The following is a 13,690-nucleotide window of genomic DNA, read 5'->3' as shown; positions in this document are numbered from 1 at the left end:
TATTTGCATTTTCCTTCCATGTCTAGTTGTTTATTATTATTATTATTATTATTGTAGGGTGACATCATCCTTCACAGTGATCATGTTATTGAGACCTTAACAAAACTTGTCATGATAGGGAAAAAGGAAGAAATCTTCAAAATTGATAAGGCAGGAAGGTATGTATTCTATGCAGTTAATTCTTTTTCATAAATGTACAAATTATAAAAGCCAAGATAAACATTCCCAGCCATTAACATACCATTCCTAGTGAAGATATTATAAAGATGTTTAATGTTTGACTTCTGACGGAATATTTTAAACAATTTTAAAGAGATTATTTACTTTTTTTAACAACTTGGGACATTTAGTGAAGCACATCAGTTAGTGATGATAACCTTTGACACTGAATGTAATAAGCAACACATTGCCGTATAGTTATTAATAAGTGTAGAATGTTCCATGGCTGTCTCTAGTGGCATATGAGTAATTGAACAGAAAGTGTTTAAAAAAGGAAATGTTAATCATCAGTGAACTTATCCTTCAATTTGTGCCCATATTTTGTTGCACAACACTTATCTGATTACAAATTAATGCACCAAGTTTAATAAGTTTAATCTCTCCATCTCTAATAATTTTCACATTACAGTTCAAATACATAAAATTTCAAGTGTCGATCTGTGACCTTGAACAAGAATCCTCAGTATTGTATGTTGCGCACTGCCTATTGATGATATACAAGAATATGAAGTTTCATTCCTTATCTCAAATGGCTTGAATAATGTATTTTTATAACACACTGTGATAGCTGGATGGCTTGCCAGACAGTCAAATACAAGGACCATGTCCTCCAATTTTTTTATTATAACATGGGATGGATAAGAAAAGAAAACTGAAAAATGAGAGTTACCAATAATAATATTTTGTGAAAGATGCAGGGATTATTTTTATATAACATTTTAGTTATAAACTGAAATCTTCAGTTAAAATGTCAAGATATAATTGTGTTAGTCTATTCTCAGAACAATATTACAAATTTTCTGTGTTTCAGTATTACTCATGACCTTGCTAGTGGCAAACAAGGTCTAATAGAGTTTATCAAGGGAGATAACTATCTCATCAAGAAGGGCAAGAATGGACATCTGACTGTGGTATGTATTTCTAGATACAAATATCCATCATTTTCTCACCCATGCGACAGAGAAATCTACTTGTTTTGCTAACCTTACTTTTCTTGTCTGTCTAGTCATCTCAGACCAGTCATCTCAGTCAAGGTGTCTACGTACTCAGAGCTACTTTAAAAAAAAGAAACCCTTGTTGTCTTCTGCTGTGCCTGACATAGTTGTACTAAAATCAAAAACAGCAACAAATATATAACAAAAACACAGTAACTTAAGTTAAATCCATCTTTGAGAACACACCATACAAAAACAATTTGAGAGAGACAAAGACAAACGCATATGATGTCGAGCTTTTTGGTATTATGCTTGTTTGTTCCACACAGCATGGTCAGTTTTATTCTTATGCAGGCCTAGCTCAATACATTTTTAAATCAGCGTCATTAAATGTAGCTAAAGCTACCTAACTAGTTTTAAATACTTCGTGTGAAACAAATTATATACTGTTAGCTACATTTAATGACGCTGACCTGAAAATGACTGCTACAGATAGGATAAAATTCTCAGTGCTGTGTGAAATGAACAATATAATAGAAAACACTGCCCTATGCATATAGACTATAGACCTATACACTTCACAGCCTCCTACTCTCTTAACAACTACAGAAAACTTAGTAACAGCCAGAAAAGTGTTATATAAAACATGCTTTTTTCTAACTTTGTTAAGCATCTCCACTGTGCCCCGGTTGAATCAAAAATATACATAAAATATTTATTGAGAAATAATACACTTACCAGCCAGAAGGAATAATTTATCCGTCAGCACATTAATCCATAATCAAATTTCACTGTAGCACTTGCCATATTTCCAGGACAGAAAAATAAATGTTCAAAGAATCCGTGAACTTGAAAGTTTAGCACATGGTTATCCGCTAGAGTCCAGTTTTGGACGGTCTATTATACACGGGGGTAATTTTACAATCAATATTAAGGACAACACAAGTATGTCACACACAGTTTCACCTCCTCCAAAGAAAAGAATAGTTATATACGATAGTGACACAGATCTCTAATTACCCATGAATAATCTAAAGAAAGATGTTACTCTTCATTACAGCTTGTACTAAGTATAACTGCAGTAGAGCTGAGTAGCCAGTATCGTTTTATTATTTACAGTATAACTTTTCAAAATTGGAACTGATGAAAATAAAAGTTTCTTGCAATAAATATTAATTATTGTATAACATCCATATATTAAATGTGATAATACCTCATTATTATGGGGGCACCAGTGGCCGAGTGGTCTAAAGCGCTCTCCGTTACAGATCACTGCCATCTCACCTCTGTCTGCATAGGTTCAAATCTCAGATTCGGCCACTGTGGGTATGCGAGAAAGCTTGCCAGTAGCTTCTCGAGGGTCGGTGGTTCTTTCTCGGGTTTTCTTAGGTTCTTCCTCCACCATTAATACTGGCTGCCATGTATAGCCTATCGTATGCTGAAAAATGGTGTTAAACCCTACAACAGCAACAACCTCATTATTATGCGATGTTGTATGTTGTTATTTTTCTTTGCTGTCGTATATAAACTGTACTTTGGACGCAACAGTCACACCACAGCCCTCATTAACATATTTATATTAATGCACTGCATGTAAACATTGGACGTGAACACTAGTGCAGAATTCATTTTACTTTAAAGGAAACTATTGGGTGAGAAAAATAATCTATGTTGGGGTTTGGGGCGATACAAGAAAATCTTGCAGTTGCAGGTTTATATTATATGTCTCCCCACAAGGCTTGCCCGAGTGGGGAGACAAATAATATAAACCCTTGACTGGGATTTCCTTGTCTCAGCCCAAACCCCAACATAGATTCTATATATCTTCTCACAATTCTAAGCCTGCGATTATTACAGTTCTAAACCTGGGATTATCAGAATTTTAAACTTGGGATTATCAGTTTTAAATTTGGGATTATCACAGTTTTAAACCTAGGATTATCACAGTTCTAAACCTGGGGTTATCAGAATTCTAAACTTGAGAGTCTCAAAGTTCTAAACCAGAGACTGTCACAAGTCTAAATCTGGGATTATCACTGCTTGCCATAGATGTTTCAGGGCCTTTTGCAGAAAAAATAATGTAGAGAGAGAGAGAGGATCCATATTGATTGATTTGGCTTCCGTTCAAAACTTGTAGTCTGCAACATCTTTAATAATAAATCAGTGCTGTGAGCCATCCTTGTAATAAAAGAAGGAAAAAATTTAAAACTTCTGGCTGGAAAATTCAACTTACCCTTGGCAGATGTTGACTTGATCCAAAATTTTACATCAAATTATGAAGTTAAATATAGAATATCTTCTGGAAATCATGTTACATGTATTTTTATTATATAAATAAAAACATTCGATTTCTTTTTATTTTTTGTATACTGGCAACCATTCATCAATAAATAAAATTATCAACAAGATATATGTAAACAGTAAATTTAGATGAGAAAAATGAAAGGGTTAGAAGCATAGATAGTTAGAAGATGAAGGACACACTCACACACACACAAAAATAAAGACTTTTAGAAATAGATACATTTTAAGAGAGGACAATGTCTTCCCAGCTTGTTGCTTCAACTGTACCAGCAATAATGGGGGCCCCGAGTGGCCGAGTGGTCTAAAGTGCTCTCCGTTATGGATCACTGCCATCTCACCTCTGTCTGCGTGGGTTTGAGTCTTGGATTCAGCCTATGTGGATATGTGAGAAAGCTTACCAGTAGCTTCTCATGGGTTGGTGGTTTTTACTACAGGGTTTTCCCAGGTTCTTCCTCCACCATTAATACTGGCCACCATGTATAGCCTATCGTGTGCTGAAAAATGGCGTTAAACCTACAACAACAACAACAACAACAACCAGCAATAATGAGGGTCCCCAAGTAGCCAAGTGGTCTAAAGCGCTCACTGTTATGGATCACTGCCATCTCACTTCTATCTGCATGGGTTTGAGTCTTGGGCTTGGCCAATGTGGGTATATGAGAAAGCTTGCCAGTAGCTTCTCATGGGTCAGTGGTTCATTCTGGGCTTTTTCCGGGTTCTTCCTCCACCATTAATACTGGATGCCATGTATAGCCTATCTTGTACTGAAAAATGGCATTAAACCCTTTAACAACAACAACCAGCAATAATGAAACCTTAACTTTTTTAATTATTTAGTCATGAGAGGACATTTTTAACAATATATGATAAACATGACTTGAGGATGCAAGAATTTTGGTACATGGATCACACTTTTAAAGGATCCTAGGTTGCTAATAATTGGAGATGAGTCCGGTTTGTTTCTGAGCAGATCTGTCATGGAAATCTCATGAGTTATAATAGTAGTAACTATCACCTTAAAATTGGTAAAATGCATTGACCAGTATTTGACAGGTCAACTTTTGAGGGTCAGCATGTTTGTCAAATTTTGAAGGATAATCACAAATGGCCAGTGGCTAGCATGGGACCCGAAAGTTGGCAAATCACATATACTTACAAGTATTATGATTAAAATGTCAGTGATAAGCCATGCATGCAACCATTATGCTTTGGATCATTATTTATTTTTTGCCAAATTACATTTTCCATTAGAATATATATGGATTACGCTTATTTGCTACATTTAAATAATACACAATACATAGGTTCAATAGACACTTTATTGTACATATAAAATAATCTTTGGCATAATAGGGGCAATTCCTGTCACAGCACAGTGCACCAGCCCAGCTCTGAATTGCTTGTTCTATAGGAATGCCTCAGGAAGAGAGACTTGTGGGAGTTTGTGGGGTTGTGAAGTGTGTCTGACACCTGTATGTGGAGCTGCAAGGGGCTGATACGAGGTTTATAGGGACATTGATTACGGAAACTCGACAAGTCTGATCCTGAGGATGCCATGATAACAAACATCAGCTGATACTCCATAGATGCACCGTTGGAAGCGGGTAGGAAGCATATATGGGCATAATAGTTGAGTACAGTTAAGTACTGACACAAATTGGGGTTCAAAAGCAAAGTTGTGAGTGCCTGAAACTTGGTAATGGCCCAAACAAAGTCAAGGTTGCGCTGTGACTATGAAACAGTGTGACTGTAATGAAGGCCCCCCAATTTAAAGTAAATGTAAAGATATATACGGATAATAATTATTGAAAATGCATGAAATAAGTTTGGAATTGCATGATAAGCCTGATGTGCATAAACGTAGATATGTTTGATATATTTATAGATAGCCAGTTTGGAATTCACATGTCCACTAATAGATGATACAGTAAAGAAACAAATAGTGCATTGATTGACACAAGCGTGAACCTACTAGTGAAGCACATGCTGTGACATCTGTCTCTATGCAAAGTTAATTCTGTCTGGGTGTACCTGAATATATCTACAATATGTGATAGAGGACCATCGACCTAAGGTTTGGATAAGATGGTCTGGAATTCCAGCCTTTGCTGCACTGGTAGCTGCCCCCATGCGGAAGGTGTGTCCATTATAATGATGTGAATCATTACCTAACCTGGACAAAACGGTCTTAATCGTAGTGATAAAGAAAGTTCTACTTAAAGCTTGACCATTGTCCATGAGAAACAGAGGATCACAAGGGTGAGCTCCAGTCAATATATGAATACAATGGAATTTCTTCATCACACGGTATAGGCATATAAGCACATCACCGTTCATTGCATAAATACTGACATTCACCCCTTGATGGAAAACATCAGTCTTAGATGCCCATGCAGAATGAATAGGCACTTATCCATATGGAACATTATGTCCGTCGGACACAGATTGTTTGTTGCAGAAAAATGGGCCCCAAGAATAGTAAATTCTCCACACCGCAAAAAAGCAGAGTTTAGTGTACTCACTCAGTTCATAGTGTTCCAAGCACTGCCATATGTCACACAACATATCATATGTAATAGGAAGTCGATTCTGTCTGTAGTCACATTGCACCTTTCTGACACCATTCAATATATTTTGTAGTCTAAGTAAAGAGCTAATATTAGTTAATGGTGTGTGGACACCAAGATGCAAGTATGAATGCCAAATACCAGCTAGATAAAGTTTTATTTTTTGATATGTCAGTTGCAGCATCTGTGTACAGTGCGCAACAAAGTAAGTCATGGTGGGCAAACTAGATCCTGGAATCCACAATCCTACCATTAGCAAGAAAGACCTGAAGGTTTGGAAGCCTGTTGAATAAAGCACATCTGGTACCCATAGTCAAAGATGAGTCCCACAAGAAATTTACGGTAGGCTCTAGGTGAGCAGTAGTTTTGCTGGAGGAGGACACTCGCATGGTTGTTATGCTGCTGTCGGCGCCAGCTGCCAGAATCATGTAATCTGTAAACGAGATAATGCATCAGCTATGGCATTTTTCTTCCCTGGTGTATGTTCAGCATAAATGACAAAACCATTAGTAGCAGCTGTCAAAGTCAGGCAGCGCATTAGTTTCATAATGTCAGGACTCTTAGATCTGCCTTTTTTATTATTACAACTGTAGTCTCATTATCACAGTGGAAGAGTATTTTCTTTTGCTGCCATTCCTGACCCCACAACACTGCTGCCACCATTATGGGATACAATTCACAGAAAGCTATAGACAGTTTATGGTCCACTAAAGGATGTAACTCACCTGGCCAGGAATTTGCAAACCAGCGACCTCTAGAATAATCCCCAAAACCAACAGACCCTGAAGCAGCAGTGTAAAGTTCCATAACTGCAGAATTGGAAATAACATCATCATAAAATAGAGAAATCCCATTCCACTGATTGAGAAAACCATTCCACATTTGTAAATCTTTCTTGCATTCTCTGGAAATATGTATGCGATGATGTAGCTCACTAATGGACGTTGATACCTACAGAAAATAAGAGACAAATGACCTGCTGGGACATTTACATGACAGGCAAAATTCAAGTGTCCCAGGAGACTTAAGAGTTCACGTTTAGTGATGGATTGTGTTTTGAGAAATTGAGCCAGAAGGTTTCTAATTCTGTCTATTTTTTCCTCTGAAAATTTTGCTTGCATGGTTAAGGTATCCAGAAGCACTCCTAAATATTCCAAACGTGGTAGCACCAAGAATTTTATGAGAAGCAAGTGGAATTCCCAAACAAGCAAAAGGCATTGTCATGATGGCCATGGTTCTATCAGCCATGTGGTGAGGTTGATCAGTTGTAAGGAAGTCGTCCAACAAGCAGATTGTCAGTGCCATAATTATTCACTGCAATCCAACTGATAGCTTGCGACAGCTTGGTGAAAATCTTTGGTGAAGACTGAGAACCAAATGCTAGACGTACATAGAAATAATACTGATTGTTCCATTTAATGCCATGATAAGACCACAGACTGGGGTGGATGGGGATGAGTTTAAATGCATCACAAATGTCAAATTTACATAACCACGCCCCTGTACCTGCCTTTCTAATTGTCTTTATGGCATCATCGACCTTGACATATTTCAAGGAAAATTCCTGCTTGTCAGTCAAGCTATTAAGGCTTGAATGTTCCTGATTATTATGTGGGGTTGATTGATCAACAGTTAGTCTCTTTTTCCTGGAGTATTTACCCTCAACGATGCCTATAGGATTTACCTGGTAAATGAAGTAAGGTGAAGAATCAAAAGGTCCTATCAGACATCCCTTTTGTTTTTCCTGTTCTATAATATCTTGAACTATGTGTGGCTGAGATCTAGCAGACATTAAATGTTTACATTCAAAGGTTGCTGAAGGTTGCAAACCATTTATTAAATCTGTTACAAAATCAGCATCAGGGTGAGCACGGAGCTTTTGAAGAAGCACATGAACATTTATAGGGGTAGTGGCAGTTGTCAGCATGGAAGAAACATTATTTCCTTCTATCTTGTCTAGCGCCACACCAAGAACAGAATAATCCTTCTTATTATTTTCTTTAGCATGACTTAAAGTTTTAATGGGGTTCTCATTCTTGATTCTCTGATTACATGTGGCCTGAGTGTGGTCGTTCTTGCACAGTTTACATACATGTACCAAACTGCAGTTAGGCCTGCTACAATAGGTCTCATTAAAATTGTTGCATATTTGTTTCCCATTGAACAAAATTACTGGATGGCCACGCCGATCCATTGGAGTATGACTACCGTAACTGAGTTGAAATTCAATTTTTTGGTATTTCTCTTAGATTGTTGAGTATTCTGAGGCATAGTGAGGTTAGCTGTACAGAAGCCACTTGAGTGCAGAGTACTATTGCAATGAATGCAAACCTCATTCCTTTTACCAGAGAAAATAGCTAGAAACAACTCGGTATCCCTGGAAGACCAATCTGCAACAACATTGTATTGTATTAAATACTGGGCAGCCTTGCGAGAAAATGCATTATGATGCTCATAAAAACCAGTTTCATTATATTTCTGATGCTGTTGTTGTTATGTTGTTGTTATGTTGTTGTTGTTATGGGGTTTAACACCATTTTTCAGCACAAGATAGGCTATATATGGCGGTTGGTATTAATGGTGGAGGAAGAACCAGGGAAAACCCCGGAAAGAACCAGCGACCCACGAGAAGCTACCGGCAAGCTTTCTCACATATCCACATTGGCCGAGCCTGAGACTTGAACCCACGCAGACAGAGGTGAGATGGCAGTGATCCGTGACGGAGAACGCTTGAGACCACTCGGCCACTCGGGGCCCCTATTTCTGATGCAGTTCATCAATAAAGTCAGCATAAGAGTCTAATTCAGGCCTCCTAAATGGATAGACCTTACAGAGAATGTTTTAGTATTAGAGAAGGCCTTACAAAATTCAGAAATAGTTAATGTGCCTGCCAAATGTGGGTCATTCCCTTTCACTACAATTTGGTTGCCACCTTGATCAATAATTTTTTGTTTTAGTCTCTGAGAAAGAGTCCATTTCTGGTATCAGCAGTAGGGCAAGAATAATGTGCACTGAGTATATCCTTGAAGATATTGCTGGGCACAGTGTCCACAGGCGGGAGTTTGTCAACAGGAACAGCATAATGCAATGTTTGGAAGAATCTCATGTTGTCATCCCTGCGCCTAGCAAGGGCTGATTGAAGGTTGAAGTCATTATGCAATTGACATGTATCCTCAGCAGCCAGAGTCCATGAAGATTGTGAAACTGTTGTAGCTCGTAGTGATATGGTAGTCATTGTGGAAGATTGTGTTAATGTGGTGACAGAGCTTGTAATTTGGCTAACTGTAGCTTGATAACCGCCATGTCCGACATGTTGAGATGACATGGTGTATCAGCGCTTGCAGGTCATGTGACAATTCTATTGAAGACACATATGAAACACCCATCTGGTCACATGATGATGCTCTTGAACACAAAGAAGAATCACCTGTCTGCTGCACATTATCTCTGTACAGTTGAAGAAGATGCTTCTTTCCAATTGAAACTAAGACCTTGATGTTCTTCTCAGCTATCTGTTTAACCAATTTTGATGCAGTCCAATTTTCTGGAATGTCTGCCCAAGTTGAATTTGTCATAGAGATGGCACGCAGGTTAAATTCTGTATTGCGAATGCTGGTTAAACAATTAACAGTTTGTCTTGATCTACAAGAAGCCATTGTGAGTTGAATAAACATATGATCCCCAAAAGATGGAAAGTATCAGCAAACAGAATTCTTTCCACAGATAATTTTAAGTTAAATACAGCATCGACACTGAACAGCATGCATCTCTACAGGCATCCCAGTTGCTAAATTAATGCCTCAATCAACTGACATAATGTTTGATCACATGCTCCAACTCGGTCATCTGATTGGTTTTACATGATAACATATCTAAATTTAGTTACTAGATTATTAATATATACTAACTGCAATGACATCATGTCTGGCAGAGCAACCATAGTAGACAAAGAGGTGCCTAACAAGGGGTCCAGAGAAGGAAGCACTATGTGTTACTCAAACTATATTTAATCAATTAAATTACAATTAAAAATTAATATAAAAATCAAGCAATAATAATTGCTTTTGTCATTTTATTATCATCTCTTTAATTCCAGTCATATAAATTGGAGAATATTCTTTAAAAACGTGAATTGTGTAAGCAAAGCACAAGAGTGTTTTCATATTTGCTATTTATAGCAACTTTGTATGACCCATTTAGAAGAAAACAGACGAGTTTCTTCCATAATGAACTTTGTCTCACACATTAATTTTTATTGAGAATGTTGTTAGTTAGTGAAACTATCAATGTTTTTAAAGAAAATGGTGATAGATGAAACACTTTATGGAGTGAACTTGGGTGTTATATGATGGAAATGTTAGAGTAGGTGGACCTTTTAAAATGTCAAATTATGTCAGGTCAGATAGAGTAACAAATCAACACTGCTTTACAACCTTTAAAAGAAGAATTGAATGATTGCAGAATTCCAGTTCATGATCATTCAGCAAAGGTTATGCATGTAGACTAGTTGAAATGAGTGCTGAATATAAATAATTTTTCAGTATATTTTGTATTTGAATTCTGGTTTGAAACCATATGGATTTTGCCCTTGGTGAAATAATTTTGGCCAGCTTCAAACCCAGGTTAGTTGTAAAAATGTATCTTTTTCGTATGTACTGTAATTCTGGTATGTAATATGTAGAAGACTTTTTACGCCCAAATTACGCTTTTTTTGCCACTTATAATAGCAATAATTATGCTTATATCTGTCAGGGGGTTGGCATGTATGGATAAGTTAAAATATAAATATTTATTCCCTATTTGTCAATGATAAATATTCACATTATCATGCACAAGAAAATGTGAGATTGACCTTGACATTTAGCAAAAGTCTTCAAGTTGGAAATGACATATTTTCTAGATGGATTGTAGTTCCCTCTTGTGAGGTGTGCTGTAAGTGATGCACATATGGACAGTTTTGACCAAAAGATCATGTGTGCATTTATTATGGCATGTTCAGGTGTTATTTTAAATATGTTTGTTATTCATCTGACTCTTCACCTTGGATTAATAAAAACAATTCTGCAATATCCTTGCTTTTTCAGACTAATTTGTTTCATGAAAGATATTTTAACATTTCCCAAATTTTGCCTCTGGGATTTAACATCATTTCTCAGCACAAGATATGCCATATATAGCAGCCAGTATAACTGGTGGAGGAAGAAACTGGGAAAACCCCGGTAATAACCAGTGACCAACAGAAAACTACATGCACAGGCAGCTTCTACACACACCCTCATTTGCCAAGCCCAAGACTCGAAGACACACGGACAGAGGTGAGATGTCAGTGATCTGTAGAGGCAGAATGCTTTAGATCACTTGACCACCCAAGACCCTTTCCCAGATTTTGTAACATTATATTAAATTATGAAAATACTTTGTAATACACAATGATTTTGACATAGTAATGTGGATAAGATCCAATGAGACCTAATCAGAGCTCCACTCAATGAATTAGGCAGAGCCCTATAGCATTCAGGCTGTCTATCCATCCATCAGTCTGTCAGTCCCTCCATCCACAATCTGATAAATACATACTTCCTATGGTTTCCACAGCATCACTTTACTCCGCAATGTTGGATTTAAATTGTTTTGGATTTAAATTGTTTATTGTGAACTTTATATTGAATGAGCTAGATTTTTGGTATATTCCATCTCATTATTCGGACAAGTTATGATCCCTGATTTGCCAGCACAAGTTCTTTACCAAAAACAAGTTTCAATGTTGTGAAGTAGTGGGTGACATATCAGCCATTTTGTAAGTTTTTGTACACCCTAAGTTTTCAGACACCCATAAAAATTGTGTCTGAACATTTTTATTTTGCACCAATGTCTTCAGACAGTCATGGTAAGTGATTTTATTTAGCACCATAATTTTGGGACTCACCAAATAAGATAAGTGACTGTTTTCATTCAGAAACAGAAAGGTAATTTAATTTAGGACTGCTCCGGTGGCCTAGTGGTTAGAACGTCTGCCCCGGATGTGGGAAGTTGTGGGTTTGAACCCTGGCTGAGTCATACCAAAGACTTTAAAAAATGGTACTAACAGCTGCCTCACTATGTGCTCAGTGTTAAGAGGTTAGTGTTAGGACTGATCGGCCTGGTGTCAGGATAATGTGACCGGGTGGGACATCATGCTATATGTCTGCGGCATGATACCTCAGTGCTAGACATCACTTTAAACTGCCACGCTGATGACATCATAGCGATATGACTGGAAAATTTGTAAAGCTACATTAACAATCTAAATGATACACACACAATACAGTACTTGGTATTTAAAAATAACAAACACAAGTACAACATACACTACCTAATACTGTCAATAGTTGTTAGATTATCAACCACAGTGTTATGGAATATTTTTTGGAAAAGTTTTTGAAAATGACAATTTCTTTTCTTTGTTATTTAATTTTGCATTACATGCATCATTGTTATTTAGTTGCATCTTTTTCCATTTGCTAATTTTCCTGAGAAATAAATCATGAAAATAGTCATCATATGAGAACATTAAAGTAATTCCAGTATTAATATTTGAAAATCATGACATCAGATGGCTCCTAATTTCAGTGAGGATTGAAGATTTCACAGTGGTAAAATAACACTCAAGTGGTCATTGTTATCATGCAGTTAAATGGAGATAACATTTGTCAAACTCATTAATACACATGAAATTTGTTCATGTCATACGTAGTGTTTACGATTATTTAAAAGTTTTCTCATTGCATATAACACAAGATCATCGTAATTTGTTTTTGCCATATTGAAGCAGAGAGATGTTACAGATGGTACTTTGCATTTAAACACCTGTTAAGAAAATGCTTAAGGGAAGGTCCAAGATATACATGCATGCATACATATTACATACATACATACATACATACACACACACATACATACATACTGTCTGCATGGGTTCGAGTCTCGGATTTGGCTAATGTGGGTGTGTGAGAAAGTTTGCCAGTGTCTTCTTGTGGATCGGTGATTCTTTCTGGGGTTTTCCCGGGTTCTTCCTTCACCATTAATACTGGCCACCATGTATAGCCTATTGTGTGCTGAAAAATGGCATTAAACCCTATATACATACCTACCTACCTACCTACCTACCTACCTACATACATACATGCATCCATACATCCATGCATACATACATACATATACCATACATATATACACACACACACACACACATGCACACACACTTACATACACACACATACATACATACATATATATATATACGTACCATACATACATACATACATACATTATACAACATGCATACATACATGCAAAAGATATATGCATACATACATACATACATACATACATACATACATACACATACCATACATATACACACACACTCTTACATACATACATACACACATACATACATGCATGTATACAAACATACATACATATATATATACCATACCATACATACCATACATACATACATACATACATACATGCATACATACATACATCCATCCATCCATACATAGATACATACACATACCATACATACATACACACACACACACACACTTACATACACACACACATACATACATGCATACATACATACATGCATACATACCATACATACATACATGCATGCAT

General features: G+C 36.8%; 1 protein-coding gene across 5 annotated transcripts in view; it reads left to right on the top strand.

The window, feature by feature from the left end:
* LOC149775862 (unconventional myosin-Ic-like) overlaps window positions 1-13,690 on the top strand; it is a 168,997-nt gene that overhangs the window by 135,935 nt on the left and 19,372 nt on the right. For 2 of the 5 annotated variants that reach the window (XM_089944485.1, XM_089944484.1), the window contains exons 30-32: window positions 58-158; window positions 1,031-1,130; window positions 8,983-10,249. In XM_089944485.1, coding sequence (XP_089800611.1) covers window positions 58-158; window positions 1,031-1,130; window positions 8,983-9,030 — 249 coding nt within the window. In that variant the 3' untranslated portion in view covers window positions 9,031-10,249. Of the gene's footprint in view, window positions 1-57; window positions 159-1,030; window positions 1,131-8,982; window positions 10,250-13,690 lie in introns of those variants that run through there. The other 3 variants (XR_016416624.1, XM_089944487.1, XM_089944486.1) reach the window with 2 other exon arrangements.

Source organism: Sinohyriopsis cumingii, chromosome 19 (assembly GCF_028554795.1).
Source record: "Sinohyriopsis cumingii isolate HCF-2022 chromosome 19, ASM2855479v2, whole genome shotgun sequence".
Classification (NCBI taxonomy): Eukaryota; Metazoa; Mollusca; class Bivalvia; order Unionida; family Unionidae; genus Sinohyriopsis; species Sinohyriopsis cumingii.
This window is presented reverse-complemented; position numbering and strand designations above follow the sequence as displayed.